This window comes from Anastrepha obliqua, unplaced genomic scaffold (genome assembly GCF_027943255.1).
Source record: "Anastrepha obliqua isolate idAnaObli1 unplaced genomic scaffold, idAnaObli1_1.0 ptg000005lb, whole genome shotgun sequence".
In the NCBI taxonomy this organism is placed as follows: Eukaryota; Metazoa; Arthropoda; class Insecta; order Diptera; family Tephritidae; genus Anastrepha; species Anastrepha obliqua.
Window position 1 is genome coordinate 450,355 of NW_026562177.1, and position 21,932 is coordinate 472,286.

The 21,932-nt window shown below is 34.2% G+C and overlaps 1 protein-coding gene and 1 pseudogene across 1 annotated transcript in view; one reads left to right on the top strand and one right to left on the bottom strand.

Annotated features, from left to right (window-relative positions):
- Nucleotides 1–2,671: 2,671 nt before the first annotated feature.
- Nucleotides 2,672–21,932, top strand: part of LOC129251131 (hemicentin-1-like) — a 40,237-nt gene continuing 20,976 nt past the window's right edge. The window contains exons 1-4 of the mRNA XM_054890504.1: nucleotides 2,672–2,717; nucleotides 10,009–10,244; nucleotides 10,504–10,714; nucleotides 21,345–21,602. Coding sequence (XP_054746479.1) covers nucleotides 2,672–2,717; nucleotides 10,009–10,244; nucleotides 10,504–10,714; nucleotides 21,345–21,602 — 751 coding nt within the window. The remainder of the gene's footprint in view (nucleotides 2,718–10,008; nucleotides 10,245–10,503; nucleotides 10,715–21,344; nucleotides 21,603–21,932) is intronic.
- On the bottom strand, nucleotides 13,985–14,168 carry LOC129251149 (U2 spliceosomal RNA; annotated as a pseudogene).

Sequence of the window (21,932 nt, forward strand, 5' to 3'; positions counted from 1 at the left end):
CATCAAAGCCCCGGTTAGCAAATGGGTTACTCTAACCCACAAGCGAGCTTCGCAAGCTGAGTGAGGCTGCAGTTGGACAAAACTGATGTTACCTGTCATGTCGGAACGATTTTCGCAGATCCTACTTTCATAAAGTAGAAAGGACTGTAGGCAGCTTGTTGGACTGGTGTCGGACCATTTTCTATGGACGATGCACATAGGAAAGGTAGGCATCTCAGACAGTGCACTCTGCCCAGCATGTGGAGAGGATGATGAGATGGAAGGCCACTTTCTGTGCGTCTGCCCCGCTTTCGCTCGAATCAGGCTTGAGGTCTTTTGTATTGATGTGTTAAGAAGCGACTACCTTGGCTGCTTGGCACCACAAGATCTACTCAGATTTCTTCGGAGGTCGGGTAGATTTAAAGAAAATTAAAAAAGTAACCAGAGTGCAGTGCAATCGACTTAATTGTGTCTGAGTGCTGTACTTGCCAGTCTGTCCCGACAAAAGAAAAGAGTCATGAAAGATACAAATTTGTTAAGCGAAGAAATCTAAAACTATTCAGATATAGAATGAGTTTATCAGCTAGATTGAGAGAGAATCTGAAAATTTGGGGTAATATAACTTCAAAAATACTTTCATATGCTTTTAGGAAAAAACGACATGAGTTTCTTAATAATCTAGGTGGAAAGTTAAGAAAAGGAGGGGTAGAGTTCAAGTGAAGAAATTAGAAACTTCGAAAAATGACATTCAGCTTGTAATTTTCGTGATGAAGCCTCAATAATACCTAACTGTCGTAGAAAATTTATTGTAAGGCTTCTGCTAGGCATACATGCATGCATACATACATACTCATGCAAATAAGCAGATAATGAACTCCCATTTAAAATATTTGTTTAACTTCAACTTCAAAAAGAAACTTGAACTTGTGATACCAAACGGAATACCACGAAAAGCCTTTTAGTACCTTCAGATTAGCAAACGCTTTGAAGTTTATTTCAATTCACGCATTGAATCTGGTTTTATACTGAAAATTAGTTAATATCCGATAGTTGCCTTGCGGCTCCTTATGCGCTTATAAACATTTTGATGAATTTCCAATATTATGCTTTTATGTACTTATGCGTGTAAGTTTGTGCACAAGTAAGAGCATTTTCTATGTTTTACAGCTTATCCGATGAAATATGCAAATTTTCGGTTTAATTAATATAAAATATTATGATCGACCTTCAAGTAGATTTTGTTATCATGATGTAATGGGATTTTACCTTTCAATTATGATAAAACGATGGTTTCTTGTGCACACATACATACGTACGAGCACATTGGTATACATAGACAGATACGCAGCATATACCTTAGTAGGGAAACTATCTGTGCACGACTTAAAGACAATAAATTATTAAAATTAGAGCAGTTATCTAAATTTTGAATTTTTCGTTTAGTTATTGATTTTCAAAGTAATATCCTGGAAGGAAAATAGCACTTCAGATTACAATCGTACGTTAAACAAAATTAAGGATAAAATATTCTTTAAAGAAAATTCCATTCTGCAAAAATTATTATATAAATAAGGATTTTCAATAATTAATAACTTTTCCTTAATGAGTTTTAACTTGTTTAAGATGAGATGGCATGAATTCAATGATATATTTTAGCAAGGGCTAATATTGACCCATTCTATATGTATTGTCGCTTTTAACTCTGCTGGGGTGTTAAATTTAAGTTTATTCTTAAAAACTCTAGCAGATAGTATTCCCAACAGATCCTTAATAGGAATCAAGTCCGTACTTTTTGCTGGCCAGTCCAATAGCGGTATTTTTCTGTATCTTTAAAACGCGTTGATAAAAGCAATGCCTTGTGGAAATGCCAAGTTGTCACTCTAGAGTTGGCTAACAAATTTCATAAGTTCACTGATGCATTTATTTTTTCGATATGAAGAAAACAGGAGCTTCTCGTGCATATCAAAACGCATCCCGACTGTTATTAAATTTAAAATTTTTGACAAGAGCGCCGAATAGTTTAAGTAGAGAATCAATATTTCCATTAGGGCTAGCGAGGTTAAACCTTTTTTTAGCTCAACATGAAAAGGCAAGTTGTTTTGCCTAATGTTGGAAAATAGAGGGTGGTTAAGTTTCAAGGGCCGGTGTTGATTTTGAATAACATAACATTTTTTTAACAAGTGATTGTAATTTCTCCTTATTATGATAATATTGGTATAATTCAATTACGGTGGCATACCTCCATCCGATGGTCCAAATTTTCGATGACGCTGAGGCATAATTGAGGTTCTATGCCGTTAATGTGCCGCATTATCTCATCCTTTAGCTCTTGAATTGTTGCTGGCTTATCGACGTACACCTTTTCTTTCAAATAACCCCAAAGAAAGAAGTCGAACGGTGTCGTTGACGTTTAGGTGTGGTTCCCATTCAACGTCGGCCCTTGAAATTTAACCACCTTTACAATACTGTTATATTTTTTAAACTACAGGCTTCCTTTCTGATGCCATGTTCGATAGTCCTTCATGGATTTCACAGTAAACTACCTTTTTTTTTGTTTTTTCCTTGTTCACTCCTGTCGGGAGCATAGGGCCTCGACAAGACTCTTCCATCGTACACGGCCATACAAATTTAAAAAAGAGGTGAACTTAAATGTTTCATTATCAATACTTATGTGGAAATAACGCGAAATGTTATGGCGCCGCCTTGCAGAGCGCAAATGCCAATGAGTCTGCCAGCAGGTATGTGTGTAAAAGTATGGTGCTATGGAAATAATGGCGGTTTGGCCACGCCTGTATTTTGCACACTCTGAACAGTCACAAACAAGAAATAGACTATTCTATTCCTAGACTTACCTTCTACAAGCTCTTCAAGACAAGTATACCGTCAAGAAGGGAGTGGAGGGAGTGGCAGACGCCAAGGCCATGGAGAAGGGGGGAATTAAATTTTTATACAGATGGTTCCAAGCTAGACGATAAAGTTGGCTATGGAGTATTTTCGAAAGAATTAGGACTGAAACTATCAGTTCGACTACCAGACTACTGCAATGTTTATCAGGCAGAGGTTCTAGCTAAAAAAGAAGTGGCTACATATCTAAATACGCATGCCGTAACAAAAACGACTTTAAATATATTCTCAGATAGCCAAGCGACCATTAAATCAATGAATGCGGCTATACAAAGATCAAAGATATTAGCGTCGTATTCAGGGTCAGCCTTATTTGGGTTCCGGGACACAGAGATATTGAGGGAAACTGTAGAGCTGATGAGCTAGCCAGAAAAGGTACTGCTCTACAACTGTTCCGTGATAAAAGTACCATTGGAATACCTTTGACCACGAGTAAATTAATAATAAAAAACAACATTACCCAAGAGGCCAATAGGTCATTTGAAGATACGTGCGTCAGGCTAATAATACCCGATACAACAGACAGGCCACTAATGCCTGGTTTCATGAAAGTAAATAAACAAGGTTCCCGTGACGCACAGTGGTATCACAATGGACCTGTAAGGTCTAAGTGAGTTGGTCATACGGACGGACTACCACCATAACCTTACCTAACCTAACCTGCCAGCAGGATAATGATCCTAAGCACATGGGGCGGAAGGCAAAGTATAGGTTTCGCGCAAATAAAGTTGAACTTTGTCAATGCAATTTTTCTTCGACTTTTTCTAATGATATTTTAATATATACCCTGATTTTCTAACTTTTGTTATAAAAAGTTTTGTTTTTCCCTATAGAATTGATACTAATGTGTATTCAGTTAAATAACATAATAATATTTCAAACTAATAATAAAAACGCATAGATTACTTTTCCACTATTTATGTGAATGTCCAGGGCTAGCTAGGGCACGACTCCATCGGTAAGCCGTTCTCGCAGCAAATTAAGGAGATTTCAGATATGGAGATAAAGGATTTGCTGTTACACTTGGACCTGATGAAATGGATCTCACTTGGAAACACACAAAAAAAGACATCATAACCCGAGACAGTGGTAGTAAAACGAAGCTGGTTATTAGGATTATTTCAGTGGAAATATTCAACCACTCCAACAACAACATACATTAGAAATTAATATTAATTAAATACTTTTCTTTTATGGTACTGCTATTTTCGTCATCGCATCTGTACATACATATCTAAAAAAAACATTATAATTTAGAATTTTATAAAGTGTGGTTGAATTTTAAGGGCCGATGTTGAATGTAAACCACACCTAAAATCCAAGTTTTTTTCTGTATTTCACTTGACATTTTTTAATTTTAGACTAACTCATGAATTAAATCATGGAAAGATATACAATCGAGCACGCGTTAAAGTTATTGAGGCTTATTATGAAAACGGGCGTTCAAATCAAAATGCATATCGCGCACTTCGTGAAGAAAATCATCTTCAGTGATGAGCCAGCAATAATTCCAGAGCTAAAGGATTAGATAGTTCGGCACATTAACGGCATAGAACCTCAATTATGCCTCAGCGTAATCGAAGATTTGGACCATCGGATAGAGGTGTGCCGTCGAGGCCGCGGCGGCCATTTGGTATTTTGCTTCATACATAATTGAGCCATACCAATATTATCCAAATAAAGAGAAATGACAATAATTTCTTAAAAAGGTTGTATTTTATTCAAAATCAGTACCGGCCTTTGAAAGTTAACCACGTGAATTATTATGGAATAATATTTTTAAAATTTGTATAACATTCGGTTCAATTATTTCCGTATAGAATACTTCGTTTAATTTTCGCAATGCTGCCTGAGTCAGTTAAGCTTAAATTCTTTCTAGGAAAATTATAAATAAAACGAAAAAATCAATACCTTTTAATCATTCACTGGATTAGCTATGGTGTATTTTACCATCCTATCTTAAATATTTTCGCTTTAAAATAAAGTTTTGAACAGTTTAGTGAAGAGTTGCTTGATACCCGCAGTAACTCCAAGTTACTCATTTCCCAATACTAAAAGGAACCAATCAAAACTTCAATTTTTAAAGTTGGCTAATAAGAAAAGCAAAAGCACTGGCCATAATCAAGGCGAAGTCAAATATTCACACGTTTCTATGTTATATAGAGTTGTACGTACGTGCGAGCCTTTATTTATGCATCGAAACGAATGAAATGTGTTGATGATTTGCTAAAGTCAGCAATTCCCATGCACAACTTTGCTCGCGATTTTCTCACATGCACCACTCATAGGTGATGTCTGACTATGTAAAAAGATATTGTGACATATAGTATGTGTGTAAGTACACCCAAGTTCGCAATAATAGCAGCGCAACATGCTACATATAAAGTTTTTACTATTTGTTTATTTTTTATTTTATTTTTCATATTTTTTTATAAAAACACTTTATACAAAAATCATATGACTGAAAATTGTAATATTTGAACGATATTAAGAAAAAACCAAGAAATTACTTTAGAAATTTGAAAATTTTAATCAAAAGCTAGAAAAATTCGTGGTGTACAGTTATATAACCCCTTTATTTTGGTATAATATTGTGACAGTTTAGCGTAGCTCTTAACTCGCGCTGATTTTTAGTAATTTTTTTATTCACGGTGTTATACATTTTTTCCATGTGATCAATGCCCGTAAGTTTTTTATACGCAGAAAATACACAAGACCACAAAAAGCACAAAAAGTGACAAATATCAAAGCAAATTTTGAGCCACTTTAAATTTATCTTATTTTGTTGTTGCCAAAGTACTTTGAAAACTCTGTTTGGAAAGTTTGAAATTTTGAAAAAATTTTAAATTTTTTAATAAATAAATATTTTTTTTCTTTTTTGAGGTCTCTTTAATTTTGTGAAAAGTTTGAAATTTTAAAAATTTCTTATATGAAAATTCAATGGGGTATAAAACTACATACTTTGAAAATTCAGTTTGGCAAGTTCGAAATTTAGAAAAAAAAGTTTAAATTTTTGAAAACCAATATTTTATTTTTGAAAAAAAAAAATATAATTTTTGAAAAAAAAACTTTATAAAAAAAATTTTGATTTCTGATAAAAAAATTTTAGTTTTTGAAAATAGAAATTTTTAAATTTGTGAAAAGTTTGAAATTAAAAAAAAAATTTTGATTTTATTTTTAATTTTGTGCAACGATCTAAATTTTGAAAAAGTTTGTTTTTAATTTTTTTTAATTTTGTGCAAAGATTTAAATTTTCAAAACTATTTGCTGAGTCTTTTTCAGTTTTTAGCAAAATTTGAAATTAAAAAAGAAGTTTAAATTTTTGAAAGGAAGTATTTATTAAAAAAAAAATTGAAGCTTTGGAAAAAAAAAATTAGAAATAAAAATATTAAGTTTTGAAAAATAAATTTAGTTTTTGAAAAGAGAAATTTTGAAATTTGTAAGAAGTTTGAAATTAAAAAAAAAAATGTTTGAATTTTTTTTTGATTTTGTGCAAAGATCTAAATTTTGAAAAAGTTTGTTTTTAATTTTTTGTAATTTTGTACAAAGATTTAAATTCTTAAAAACTATTTGTTGAGTCTTTTTCAATTTTAAGCAAAATTTAAAATTTTTGAACAGAAATATATATTTTTGAACAAAAAAAATTGTAACTTTTGAAAAAAAAAATTAGAAATAAAAATATTAATTTTTGAAAAAAAATTTTAGTTTTTGAAAAGAGAAATTTTGAAACTTGTAAGAAGTTAGAAACTAACAAAAAGGGATTTTTTTTTAATTTTCTGCACAGATCTAAATTTTTAAAAACTATTTGTTGAGTATTTTTCAATTTAAAGCAAAATTTGAAATTTTGAAAAAAAAGTATAAATTTTTGAAAAGAAATATTTATTTTTTGAAAAACAAAATTTTAATTTTTGAAAAATAAAATTAATAAAGCAAATTTTAATTTTTGAAAAATATTTTAGATTTTAAAAAACGAAATTTGGAATTAAGCAAAAATTTTTTTTAATGTTTTTTTTTAATTTTTGTGCAAAGATTTAAATTTTCAAAACTATTTGCTGAGTCTTTTTCAATTTTTAGCAAAATTTGAAATTAAAAAAGAAGTTTAAATTTTTGAAAAGAAGTATTTATTAAAAAAAAAATTGTAGCTTTTCAAAAAAAAATTAGAAATAAAAATATTAATTTTTGAAAAAAAATTTTAGTTTTTAAAAAAAGAAATTTGGAATTAAGCAAAAAATTGTTTTGAAGTTTTTTTTAATTTTGTGAGTAGTTTGAAACTAAAAAAAAAAAATTTGGGATTTTCTTTTTAATTTTATGTAAAGATCTAAATTTTGAAAAAGTTTGTTTTAATTTTGTGCAAAAATTTAAATTTTGAAAACTATTTGTTGCGTCTTTTTCAATTTTAAGCAAAATTAGAAATTTTTGAAAACTATTTTTTGAGTTTTATTATTAATTTGTGCAAACTTTGATATTATGCTTGTTTTTTTTTGTGCTAAGTTTAAAATTTTTATATGTATCGTGTTTTAGCTTTTCTTTATTTATAACAATTTTGAAAAAATTATTTTTGGAATTTGATGAAAAGATTTGAATTTTCAAAAAAATCTTTAATATTTTTTTAATTTTGTGCTAATTTTGAAATTTTTAAAAATAATTTTTCAGTTCCTTATTAAATTTTTTGTAATGTTTGAAATATTGAGAAACTTTTTTTTGAGGTCCTTTTAATTTTGAAATTTGGAAAAAAAAATTTTAATATTTTTTCAATTTTCGTGCTAAGTTTGAAGTAAAAAAAAAAGATTTATTTTTATGCTTCTTATTAAATTTTTTACAATATCTGAAATTAAAAAAAATGTTTTGGAGCTTTTTTAATATTTTGTAAATATTGACTTTTAAATTTTATGCTAAGTTTGAAATTAAAAAAATATATATTTTTAGTCTTTATTTTCAATTCTCTGCAAATTTTGAAATTTTTTAAAAATATTTTTTCAGTTTCTTATTCAATTTTGTGCCAAGTTTGAAAAAATATTTTTTGAGTCGTTTTTTAATGTTTTGCAAATTTTGAAATTTAAGAAATATATTTGTTTTAGTTTTTTTTTTTAATTTCGCAGTTTCCTCTTACATCTAGTGCAAACTTTGGGCAAAGTTCGAAAGTAAGAAAGAAAATATTTCTAGAGTTTTTTTCTAAGTTTTGTGCAAAGTTTGAAATTTTGAAAAAATATTTTTTTATATTAGTTTTTTTTTTTAATTTCGCAGTTTTTTTTTTAATTTTGTGCAAACTTTGAGCAAAGTTTGAAGTTAAAAAAAAATGTTTTTTGAGTTTTTTTTTCTAATTTTTGTGCAAAGTTTGAAGTTTTGAAAAAATATTTTTTGATATTTTTTTTTTAATTTTGTGCAGTTTGAAATTTTGAAGAAATATTTTTTGAGTTTTTTTTTAATTTTTGAGCAAAGTTTGAAATTAAAAAAAAATATTTTTTGAGTCTTTTAATTAAATTTCGCAGTTTTTTTTTTAATTTTGTGCACGGTTTTAATTTTTGAAAAAAAAATATTTTTGAGTCTGTTTTAAATTTTCCGCAAAGTTAATTTTTTATTTTTAATTTTTTACAAAATTATTTTTAATTTTATACAAGATTTTTGCCTTTGTTTGTTACTGTAATAAGGGCTATAATTTTGTAGACAAGCAAGAAAAGTCGAATAAAAAGTAAATAAATAATCGCAAACATTGCACGAGGTCGCGCTGCTTTTATTGTAAACACAGTTGTGAGTCTGTATATGTATAAGTATATATCCTTAAACTTATGTACGATATATGCATCGCAGCATAGAAAATAGCATCAACACCAACTCAAAATGCCAACTGTCAGCGCCTATCAGTAGCTATTTTACTACTTTCGCTGCCGGCTGATTTACGTAAGCACAGTCTCTTACTTCCTCCCATCCACATGCTGATTATAAATGTATTAGTGTGTGGAGGTAGGTGGATTGTCGGGTATAAAAGAGGCGACAGCGTTTATTAGTAGCTCTCTCGAGCCAACATACCAACAAAATGGCATACAAAGGGTGGCGGTGGCCAAACGGAAGGAAGATATGAAAGTGGAAAAGGAAAGTAAAAGTGGAAAACAACTGGCAGCACATAAAAATAAAACAATTGAGTGCGGAAAGCGCCGCTGGGCAACAACCAGCCGGCAAATGACATCGAAACTTTTCAACGACAATGTCGTCGCTATTTAGTTGTATTGGGTTGTAGGATTTTCCGTAGCGAAAATTATTCATTGAATTTTTGTTGATTTCATTTCTCTACTTTGATTGGTGTTGTTGCTTTGCTAGTTAATGGTTGTTGTTGTTGTGACAATTGTGAAATTCGTTTATGTCGTCGATGCTCATGCTTCTCTATACTCTGCTCTGTTGGGCCTTTTTGGCAAGTACGTACATGCATATGTAGTTGTGCATGAACGTTATTGTAGCATACTTTAAGGCGTGCCCATTTGGTGTGAATATAAATAAAGATTTACATATAAAAACGATCTGCATTTGCTTGTTACCGAACAGCAAGAACAACAAAAATATCTCACATACATATACACACACACTCATGAATGCATAGTTGTCATTTGCGGTTTGTGCTTCGATTTTGCTTAAATTGTATTCTACTTTTCTCCCATTGCCTCGTTTTTCATTGGCGCTTAATGGTATTCATTACAAGACAAAACAATAAAAGTCCAATATAGGCATGAAGAAAGTCACACCAACGAAAATTGCTAAGTAGGACACTGGCTTTCGGGCATAGACACGCACACAGGCAAGGCATATTTTTTGTAATGACACTGCGCCACATTTTGCGCATAAAATTTTATTATCGCCCAACGCCATACACACGAGGCGTTGCCATCGTCGATGACATAATAAATAAACACCAAAGTTACTGGTGTATGAGCAAGTTATGGTGACGACTTTTCGAAGGCGTTAAATGGAATTATATATTTATATTGCAGCATTTTTCCGCAGGCATTAGCATTTATTGCTAAATTCAGAAGAAGCCAAAAGATTTCATTGCGCTTTGCCTCCCTAATATCACTATTAAAATTTCAAGTAGCCAATAATTTATGCCTACTTCAACTTCTTTCCCTTTTGTTGCAGCTCCTCAACCCAACTGGATAGACACCGATGAGTTGCTGCATAAAATTTTCACCAAAAAGCAGCAACACGAATACGCACATCGACAGCAACTGCAGTGGTCAGACGCAAAACACAATAACAAAGCTTCCCCGGGGCCGGCGCCCTACTTTGAGAACTCCACACAAAGAAGTGTTGTTGTAGCTGTTGGACGTACTGCGAAATTGCACTGTCGAGTACGAAATTTGGGTGATCGCGCGGTAAGTTTACCCTTGCCAACATAAAGTTTTTCATTTTCCTGTTAACGTTCCCGCTTCCCCGCCACCCTTCCTCGCAATGCGGCATAAATGCAATTTTCTCATTTATTCCCGTTACGCTCAACCTCAAGGCTAATTAACTTTTGACCGCCTTTGCTAACTTGTCTACCGACTGTCTTCTCTTTTGCTGTTGTTGCTAAAGTTGTTTGTGCTCTTTTGTTTTCATGTTTTCGCGTGCGCAACGTATTTGTAATTACTGCAGGTTACTTGGATACGTCAACGTGACTTGCACATCCTGACAATCGGTGTGATGACCTACACAAATGACCAGCGCTTCGAGGCTTTACATTGCGATGACTCTGATGAGTGGCTGTTGAAAATTACATCCGTGCAGCTGCGGGATACCGGAGTTTATGAGTGTCAAGTTTCGTCTGAGCCGAAAATTAGTCAAGCCTTCAAGCTGCACGCTTTAGGTGAGCACTTATTTGAGCGGAAAGGTGGTGTATGTTGTATGTGTGTAAGATTTTGAAAAACAAAAAGAAAAAAAAACTTTGTTGAGGTTAGTTGCATGAGACAAAAGACTTGCAATGATGGATTTCCGAAATCATTTGACAAAATCATGACTTTCATTTTACCCTTTTCCAATGGCAAAATATCGAATTGTTGAAGTGACGCTTATGCGTTATTAAGGTGATTTCGTTACTTCTTTATGATTCAGATGCTAATAAATATTGTTTAGAAAATTAAAAAGAAAACAACTTTACACTCAGATATGCAGATGGCAATTCTTAACTTTAAGTGAACGTATTTTAGTAACCCTTTTTTACATTATTTTACAATTTCATCGAATTTTTACTAAAGGGTGGTTAAATTTTAAGGCCCGATGTTGAATCCGAACCATAGCTAAACGACAAGTTTTCTTGGGCATTTCATTTCACATTTTCCAATTTCAGACTAACTCAGTTTGAACCATTCAAAGATAAATAATCGAACAATGCGTTAAAGTTATTCAGGCTTATTATGAAAACGGGCGTTCAAATCAAAATGCATATCGCGCACTTCGTGAGGCACAGTTTCACCTCAGTGGATTCGTCAATAAGCAGAATTGCCGCATTTGGGCGAATGATAATTCAAGAGTGATTGCCGAAAAACCAATGCACCCACAAAGAGTGACTGTTTGGTGCGGTTTATGGGCCGGCGGCATCATTGGGCCGTATTTTTTCCAAAATGAGGCCGGTCAGGCAGTTACTGTGAATAGTTTTCGCTATCGTGAGATGATAACGAACTTTTTATGATCCAAATGGGAAGATATGGATGTGTTACGGATAATTTCACGTCGCGGCGATGTCAATTGGCCGCCAAGATCATGTGGTTTGACACCGTTGGACTTCTTTGTTTGGGGTTATTTGAAAGAAAAGGTGTACGTCCATAAGTCAGTAATAATTAAAGAGTTAAAGGATGAGATAATTCCTCAATTATGCTTCAGCGTCATCGAAAATTTGCACAATCGGATGAAGGTGTGCCGCCGAGGCTGCGGCGGCCACTTGGCCGATATTTTGTTCCGCAAATAAATGAGCCATACCAATTTTATCACAATAAAGATAAATGACAATAATTTGTTAAAAAATTTGTATTTGATTCAAAAGGAATACCGGCCCTTGAAACTTAACCACGATTTTTATGCAATTGCGAGCATAACTGATTATGTGGTAGTTTTTGTAAATATTTCCAATATTTTTCGAATAAAATTTCTTTGTAATTTTTTAAATATTTTATCTTATCTTATAAATCACACTTTTAAACTTTATCAAAATTTAGAAAATATTCAACAAATCTTCCTCTGAATTTTAAGTTTAACCTGGATTTCTAAAAATCCTCCGAATATACAGTGTTTTAGCCCCTTGAATTTTGGTATAACAAAGTGCAAGTTGCAGGCGCCTAAAACAATCCCTGGATTTAAAAAAAAAATTTTTCAGACGGCTTTTTGTATTGTATTTCATATGGCAAGGAATTTCTTATGAAAGAAGATGCGAAAGACTATTTTCAAGAAACAAGTAGCGAAAATTCACTCCAATTCATAAAATTGCATTTGTTATATGAAAAAAAAAACGCAAAAAGCGGCTACCCGTCACCATAAAATAACTAACTTCTTTAAGAAATAGCAAAAAATGTTAGTCAGTATGCGAATTGGACCTAAAAATTGAAACAGGCATAAATTTCAGTATGCGACGCTGAAGAACTAAATAATTGCTTAAGGATTCCGCTCAAAGGAAGTCGCCAAAATATATTACTTTGAGGGGAAAAAAATCTATAATTTTTGCCTAAAACTTTAGCGAAACATTTTTAAAACTTTTTTGTCCATAACAAAAATAGCCCTTTGTAGCAAATTTAAAACAAATTGGAAGTTTTCATTAAAACAGAATATTTAGAATTTTTCCGGTTAAGCAGTTTTTTTTGCGGTGGTGAAGTAGGGCTTAAAAGGCCTTCGCACTTGCAGCAACCATCGTCTGCGACGTACAGTCTAGTAAATTTTAGTATAAAAAAGCTTGAAGTGACTAAAGAGATCCGTTGATTTATGAGAATTTTTTTGTGACGGTGCTAAGCTTTTTCTTCCATAATAAAAATATTCGAGTCAAGGCGCATTCATTAAAAATGGTGACACTAGACCAACAACAATGTTTTGTACACTTGATTGTCAAAGCAAAGTATTGGGAAACTAGAAAACAAATAATAAATTCGCCTTGTTTTATTCTTAGCGGACAGCCACATGGACACGGCGAAAGGGGGAAAAAAAAATCAGCTGATTTATCAACACAGATCTTTAATAGATTCGCCTTGATTGGAGTATTTACATATATTCTTTGTATGAAATAAAAATCGTGACACCTAAGCGAAAAAAAATTGTCAAAAATCAACAATATTTTCTGCTTACCCAGAAAAGTTTTAAAAATTGTAGCTTTAAAGTTCAAAGCTTCGATGAAATTTTGAAAAATTGTGCACAAAGTTTGAAACTTTGTACTATTTGATTTTTGGTGTAGTATGAAAGCCATTACATTGGTCCTTGTGGTACCAGATGGAGCTTCACTTTTACGCTTCTTCGCAGTTGACCTCTTGTTATGAGCCTTCATCCTTTGATAGTTCTGCTTTCTTTCCTAGGGCTAGTGCAAATCAGGCGTATTTCTCTAAATTCTATGTAGACATGATTTTCACGGTTTTGCAAGAAACTAAGTTGTTCCGGCCTCGGTAGTCTAGCGTAAGAGAACTAGTCTGCTATCCCAGAGGTTGTGGAATCGAATCGCACGTAAAGCACGGTTCTTGCACTTTTCCAAACTTTCTTACTTTACTAGTTTCTATTAAAAAAAAAAAAAATACCAGTCTAACGGTTAGACTTGATAGAAGTGAAACCTTCCGTAAAACAAACTGAGAGAGAATAAGACGAAAGCAGCATTAGGAGCGGGATAGTTATAGGTTCATTATAATATTGCTATAAAGTTCATATTTTATTTTCTTCATTTTATCATTATTCATCCTCAATGTTTTCAATTTCAACAAATGATACGAGTGGCTTATGATAGATAAAATATGATACAAATGCTTTGGTTTCGATGTTCTCAAAAAAAATACCCAAACGGACCGAAGAAACAGACTTACAAATTTCTTCCATTTTCGTCTACTTGTATTCATATAAAAATTTATGTCTCTTCCCACCAAAGCTAAATGTATTAGTATATTTCTGCTTGTATTTATTCAAGGCCGAAATCCCGGCCGTACTGCAATACCGGGTCAACCCGTGGCAGAAGTGGAGCAAGCCCCTAAAACACTCCGCCCATTTCCAAAAATTAGTTTAACATTTGTTGTCCTCCAATGGAAGATCTATCAGATGTTAAGCTGATAAACACACTACCTAGTCAATACATTTTAAATAATAAACCTAATAAACCTTTTGAGAATTACACGCTCACAAAAAAAAAATTAATGTACGAAATATTTATACCGATTCACTTAAACTGAGTTTCAGTATCTAAACCAAAAATAGAAAAGCCAAAAAACTGTTTTCAATAAATAATCAGAAATGTCCTACAATGCAAATTTCAAAAAAAAAAAAAATTTTATTTCTTGTGATTCGAACCAAGAATTTTGGATCGGAAGCTCACATTGCTAGCCGCTCGGCTATCGCGCCGTACTGTCGGTGCTGGCCTAAAAGTTATTTAGTTCGTCGCTACGTTTATATGATGTAATTCGTTTCACTTTTTCCCAAATCACTCCCAACGATTCTAAAGAAGTTTTCACTTCAAAAATTCCTCAACCCCAACAACCTTATGCTTCCAATCCTTACTCCCGCACAAAAATGAGCACACTACTTGCATTGTGGCATTGACACAGTTACCCATTGCGGTAATAGCACAAACACACGAAATTTAGCGAAGTCATCAACCATCTGTGTGATCCTTCTGCCAGAAAAATGTGAAACACAGATGGCGCTCCAAGCAGTAAGAAGGCGCTGTCCCTAAGCAACGACAGCTGGGCATTCCCACTATGTAGGACTGATAACGGCAGGCTAATCACCTACCCTGCCAGAAAGCAAAATAGATTAACGAAACCAACGCAAGACTGAGTCTTGTCGCGGCCCTATGCTCCCGAGTGAAGTGAACAAGGAAAAAAAGTTGTTCCACCTCCTGTCTATCCGTGTTTTCAGGACTGCAACGATGTCATTTTAAATCATCGTTAAGGGTTTTAATATGTCCTTTTCTTGTTCAAGTGACATGTAAACTGCGCTCCTGGCAATTTCATCTACAATTTCGTTTCGCTTTTATGTACGGGTACCCAATAGATGTGCAGTGCAATACATCTGCCTGCGGCCAGTTTCTCAATGGCTTTCCTGCTCTTAAGGAAGTTCTGAGCTGAAATTTCATAAGAGTTTATTACCTTTATCGCCGCTTGACTATCAATATACCTATGTATGTGTATAATTATTTCTGCAGCGTTTCCTCCTTTCTGCTTGAACAATATTGCTATGGTCAGGGAGCCTAAATTACCGCTTCATGCCTAGCTCTGCCCAATAAATCTTTGCACTTACCCCGTCCAACATTTTCGACACGTCAGTAAATATATGAAGTATTTTCGAAATAGGTTTCATGCCCCTTTTCAACCCTTCTTCTTCTATTGTTGTTCGGAATCTCTTCACTCAGTTGTATTTCGGAGTCATAAAGAGTGGTTAAATTTTAAGGCCCGATATTGAATGTGAACCAAAACGGGCGTTCAAATCAAAATGCATATCGCGCACTTCGTGAAGAAAATCATCTTCAGTGATGAGGCACATTTTCACCTAAGTGGATTCGTTAATAAGTAGAATTGCCGCATTTTTGAGTGAATGATAATCCAAGAGTGATTGCCGAACAACCAATGCACCCACAAAGAGTGACTATTTGGTGCGGTTTATGGGCCGGCGGCATCATTGGGCCGCATTTTTTCCAAAATGAGGGCGGTCAGGCAGTTACTGTGAATAGTGTTCGCTATCGTGAGATGATAACGAACTTTTTATGGCCCGAATGGGAAGATATGGATATGGGCGATGTGGTTTTAACAGGACGGTGCCACTTGTAGCACAGCTAACGAAACAATGGCTATTTTGCGCGAACAATTTGATGGCCGAGTAATCTCACGTCCCGGCAATGTCAATTGGAAGCCAAGATCATGTGATTTGACACCGTTGGACTTCTTTCTTTGGGGTTATTTGAAATAAATGCTGTACGTTGATAAGCCAGCAACAATTCAAGAGCTAAAGGATGAGATAATTCGGCAAATAAACCGCATAGAGCAATTATGCCTCAGCGTCATCGAAAATTTGGACTATCGGATGGAGGTGTGCCGCCGAGACCAATGTCTTGTTCCATACGTAATTGGGCCATACCAGTATTATCATAATGAAGAGAAATGACAATAGTTTCCAAAAAAAAATTGTATTTTATTCAAAATCAACACCGACCCTTAAAACTTAGCCACCACTTACAAAAAAATTAAGTGTTTATAAAAAGTGTGATTCTGCCGGAACTTAAAGTGTGCACGTTAAATTATGAAATTTTTTACTTGTGTGAAAAAATATTAGCTTTGTCAAAAAATGTATTGCTATCTTATCTAAATGAAATCTGCCTTTCGTGCAATTGCCCCGCAAACTGCGCTGGCTTTGTTTCCCCGATAAACTTTCCGATTCGCTAGGGTTGTTTGTCTGCTTCGACTGCCATTGAACGCTATTGTGATTGCGAAACTTTCTACTTTTTATAGTGAAATCGTTGCAACTGCAAGGGCGATTGTGCATTGACGCACATATCCATACAGATGTGCATATGTATACGAGTATGTGCTCCACGCGTATCCTATATGTGTCCCCTTTTTATTTAATTCAGTCTGCAGGACCACATCAACCAACTTTATGTGTAGTAGTGTAAGAAAAAAGAGCCAAAGAAAAAGCGCAATGCCAGTTGACAGTTATTGGATAGAAAATGAAGCGAAAAACGGCTGAGCAAGTGTAAACTACTAACGAATATTACACATAACAAAATAAAACAACAACGTCGTTGGAAAGTTGGGGCAGAGTGGCGAATGATAAGGTAAAATTACATTGAGGACCCCTTTCATGTAGAGCTACATTTTTTTTATTTTTATTTTTTTAGTTTTATTTGTTATATTTTTTTCCACTACAAGTTTCACTGCGGTTAAATCGCTTAGTTATTTGTTAGCGTGGCTCTGTGTCGGGCGCTACATTTGCGATTTTGTGATTTCAAAAGATTCGTTGCTTCACGAAAGTGAGGATAAATTTTGTGTTGCATTTGGAGAGCAAAGTAAAGCACATTTCACACTTTCCACATTGGTGGCATGCTTTGTTTGCAGGCGACGTTCGCAAATGCAGGATGACTCTTTGCTTGACCTTTCCTCTGCACTCTGCCACAATAGAAAATGCAATTTCTCCTCCAGTTTGTGGTTGCTTCGTGCATCTTAGGGGGGGAAGGGTGTCAGCAGAGCAGATTTCGCAAGGGGAGTCCCATTATCAGTGTTTGGGTGAGGATAATACGTATGCTGGTGTAGTGAAAAAAAACATAGGAAGTGCACACAGACACGTTTGCGAAGCGGATGCATTAAATGGCTGCATTTCAACAGACTATATGAGAAAAGACAATGTATTGCATATTAAATTTCCAAAAGATAAACAAATGCGGTTGTAAGCTGAAAATACTACGGAAATTTAAAGACTATTTATGCCATTAACATTGTAATCTGTGGGGAAGAAGAGTGGTTTGAATTTTTAAAATATTAAAAATAAATACTGCAACTTTTCTGAGAGTGTGAATGAAGAGTGCATTTTTGAAGGCGAATACCGAAAATTATGCAAAAAAATTTGAAAGAAATTTAGTATTTTGGCTTAGCGTAAAAAAACTTGCTTTGCCCGTTACAGTAACTGATTTGTAAAACAAATGTTGACTTGAAAAACTTTTATTTCTTGTGTTGGGCAGATGAGTTAGCTGGATTGGGCTTCTCGCTCTAAATTAGTCTGGACAAGGTCGACTTTCCCATACCTTTGGCAGCAGGTAAACTAAAAGAAAGATACGCTATTAGGCGTCATCCAATGACTATTGCAGAAAATGTCAGGATATAGAAGAGGAATAGATAGTCGACCACTTCCTATGTGGGTGCATGGCTCTGTGTGAAAGACGGTCGAGTTTGCTCGGTCTTCCGTTACTAAACAACATTGCGGGTGTTGCGAATCTCAAACTAGCTAGTATGGCCAGCTCTTAAAATGTTTAGAGGGGACGAAGTAGAGTAAGGACAGGACAGATATTTAAATGTAGTTCATATTCAGAGAGCACAGCGTTACCGGGAAAATCGCCCAGATACTTAAGGATACTATTATTTAGGTAGTTTATGTTAATTAAGTTAAAAGAGATGGTATTTGAAACTTTTCAAACCCGTTTTCGAGACTTTCAATTAAAAAAAGATTTGTATTACAATATTTATTTTATGTTTTGATCTATCGTTTTTTGGCGAGACGCTCAAAAAGTTGTCAGCCCTCAAAAATTGGTCTTCCAAAAAAAGGTATGTCGCTGGCGACAAGACTTCCGGGACTCACAGGTGTCTGGAATCCCAACCACCAAAAGGGTCTTGTACAGTATAAATGTCGTTACCGTGTGAGCTACAATATCAAAAAAAAAATTTGACAAAATGGTGGACGATCAAAGGTAAAAATCATTTTTTGAAACTTTTTTTACTTTAAAGGTTCGAAAAAAGATCTAAAAAATGTATTCCCAAAGAGTCGTAGTTCACACGATAACGACATCAATTCTATCAATTCTACGTCATTTAAGTTTTATTTCATCAAAATCGGTTCAGTAGAACCGGCTATATCTATGTCGATTGTCCATGTGAAAACCCATTTTCGAGGGCTGACAACCTTTTGTACGAACCTTGTGTGACCAAAACCAATTTTTATTTTTTAACAATGAATCAAAAAACAAAACTACTGAAAATAAAAATAAAAAATCTTTTTTCATTTCTGTTTTACACGCCTTTCAAGAAACACCCAAAAGACACCATTGCAAATTGAGGCGAGGGGCTTAATGTAAGTTCGAAGGTCTTTTTTTATTGATTTTACTGATTCCTTTGTACTTAGTTAAAGGGCGTGTCAATTAATAAAAATCATCTATAAAATTTAAGCCAAGCTTTAACAGTTAAAAATGGCAGCATTAAAGTAAAGTTGCTAGTAATAATAAATAAGTTATTAATAAATAACAAATAAGTTGTTACTAGCGCGATAATGGCAAACAGTGCCAGTCGTTTCCTTCTCGTGCTAACTGACAACATTGGGACACACCAAGGGAAGCAAAGTCCTTCGCCACCTGATCGTTTCAACTCAGGGAAGGCCTTATTCTTCTGCTGCTACCGCTAGCTGGTACCGCAACGAATACTTTTAGGGTCGGATGGCATGGCCTAGCCAACGGAAAAAATCTATTATCAAACTTAAGAAACCAAATATAACAAAAAAACTTGTTGGAGCAAAGTTCTTCGTCTTCTTCTTCTTTGTCTTTTATTAGGCTTTTTGAGCGTATTTCTGCAGGCAAAAATTACATTTTATTACACGAGTAAACGTAGAGTTGACCAAAAAACGCAAATCCCTTATAATAAATATTAAAAAAAAATGTAAAAGAAATATTTTTATGCGTCTTCAATTGATGCAGACATGCAGCTCTTCTTTCATCGTTTTGGAGGTCCTCCCGGTGCATGTCTGCAGTTTAGTTTAGAATCTCTAGAAATCCTTATTAATCGATTACTCAGTGCGCTTTTCTTATGGTTATTCCAAGCTCGTCTTCTAGTCCTTACAAATTCAAAAATGTCAGCAACTTTCCATTCCTCCCTTATTTCTTCATTTCTTACGTGATCTAGGCGAGTGTTCCCTGTATCGTAAACTTTGCATTTCTGTAGTGTGTAGCATTGTTTTTGTTTTTTGCCTTTTCCTAAGTACTTACTTATCCCTCCAAATCATTGTTTTTTTTTTGTGTTTTAGGTATCCTGACGAGCACATTTTTCTCGCTCGTCCTTAATCAGCATTATTTCTTAATAATCAGCATTATTCCTTAATAATTAGAAATAAGCAGGCTCGAAATCCATTTTCTAATGATACTTCCTGGGACTTACTTGTTCAGAAATGTAAGTAGAGTTCCTTAGTCGCCAAAATAAAGTCGGCAATATTTTTTAAAAACTAATATGCATACATATAACCATTGGCCCGAAGATTATTCAGCAGTACAATAAATGACGGGTGGCGAAAATCTTCTGACTGAACCCTTTGCGAGGAAGCCGTCTGGGCAGTGGATGTCGACATCTTCCCTCTTCTCATTCACGTCTCACTAGCATAGTTTCAGCTTTGCAAGCAGAACAGATACTATTAATAATTTAAAAAGTGAAATTTACAAAATTACAATAACATCAACTAACGTATTGTATATTAACTTTTCATTTGTCAGATATTTTAGTAGTCAGGTTTGCTCCAAATGGGCCTGATCAAACTCACAAATTTTCTGTGATTTTTGATTTTCTTTAATTGCAACTTATATGGAATTTTTGAAGTGAAACTTCTTAGGCGTCGATGGACGAGCGAGAATGGAAAGTAAAGTTTCAAGCCCATGCAACGCTTTGGGCATTTTCGTTACGCGATAGAGAAAAAAGATATAACGTAGAGGAAAAAGAGAGAGAGAGCTATCTATACCTTATATATATCTTAAATACACTTTAGGCTATTTTTTCTGAGTTTTTCCTTGTGGTTGCTCATTTCTAGTGAGAAACTACACTGCCTAATTTGTGGCGCTTGTTTGTTGGTGCAAACTTGTAGGAAATATATTTTTGGCACCTACTTTTTGGCGTTATATTTCTTTGGTGCTACTGTTTGGGGCGTTTTTTGGTCTCAATTTTTTGGCGTTTTTTTTGGTGCCTAATTTTTGGCGCTTGTTTCCGTTTTCTGGGTAGTGCTTGTGCGTACTATAAAGTGCTATCCATTCCAGCGTCGGATTTATTGGTATTGCCTTGCGGTAATTTGTGCCATTGCTGCGGTGCTGGAATCGCTGCGTTTGTGCGGGTGATAAACGCTCGGAGTAGTATGCGTTGTTGCCACGATTTGTGTCCGGCGTTTACCTATACCGGTCGACCCTTCACCGTTTGTTTTAAATTTTGCCTATTTGTATTCTGTGCAAATGTTATGAATTTATATTGATATATAGATATATAGTCTTTCTCTCTCTCTCTCTTTGTCTGCGTGCACTTTTTATTTCATACCTTCATTAGTAGTACCTTTCAACTTCCAGAAATGCTTTATTATAAAATACTAAAAGGTTTTACACATACAGCCTCATTTCTTAAATAAATGAAATTGAATTAATTACAATTCACACCAAAAAAGCGCTGCGAACTCATTTGTCACGCGTAACTGTAAAATATATTCAGCCTAAAACTAAACTAACTCATTTTTCATTTATTTAGTACTTACATAACTTTTTCTCTTTAATATCATTGCTAATATGCCCTCTCTTCTCTTCTCACTTCATTTTATCTACTTACCAGTGGCCAAAGCAAAAATCCTAGCAAATCCAGAATTGGTCTTTCAAAGCGGCAGTGACATTAATCTTACCTGCATCGACGAAGAGGCGCCTTCACCACCTTCTTACATTTACTGGTACAAAGATGGTGAACTAATTAACTACTCGCAACGTGGTGGTATTAACGTGCTGACAGAGCGCCTAACGAAAACCAGCAAATTACTAATCGCACGTGTCGTGCCCAGTGACTCCGGCAACTATACGTGTCTACCCAGCAATTCCAGTGAGTATTGAAAACAAAGCGTAAAGTGATGCAGGTTTACTTCTGCAGCATTTTGCATACAAACGTACACGTATATATGTATGACCCTTCAATTTGCTGCATGGTGTGTATGTATGTATGCGTGTATGTACATATACGCAGAAGCAAGCAAATAGGTTGAGAGCTTCTTTAATGGAATGGGAAATAATTCGTGCTTATACGCGTATACCTTTGCACACTCATAGAGCAAAGTGTAGGTGGCTGTGGGTTTTCTATTGAATGTTGCTGCTTACATAGTTAAGACTACACATAAAGTGATAGAGATACTACTTATAAAAGAAATATAATTTT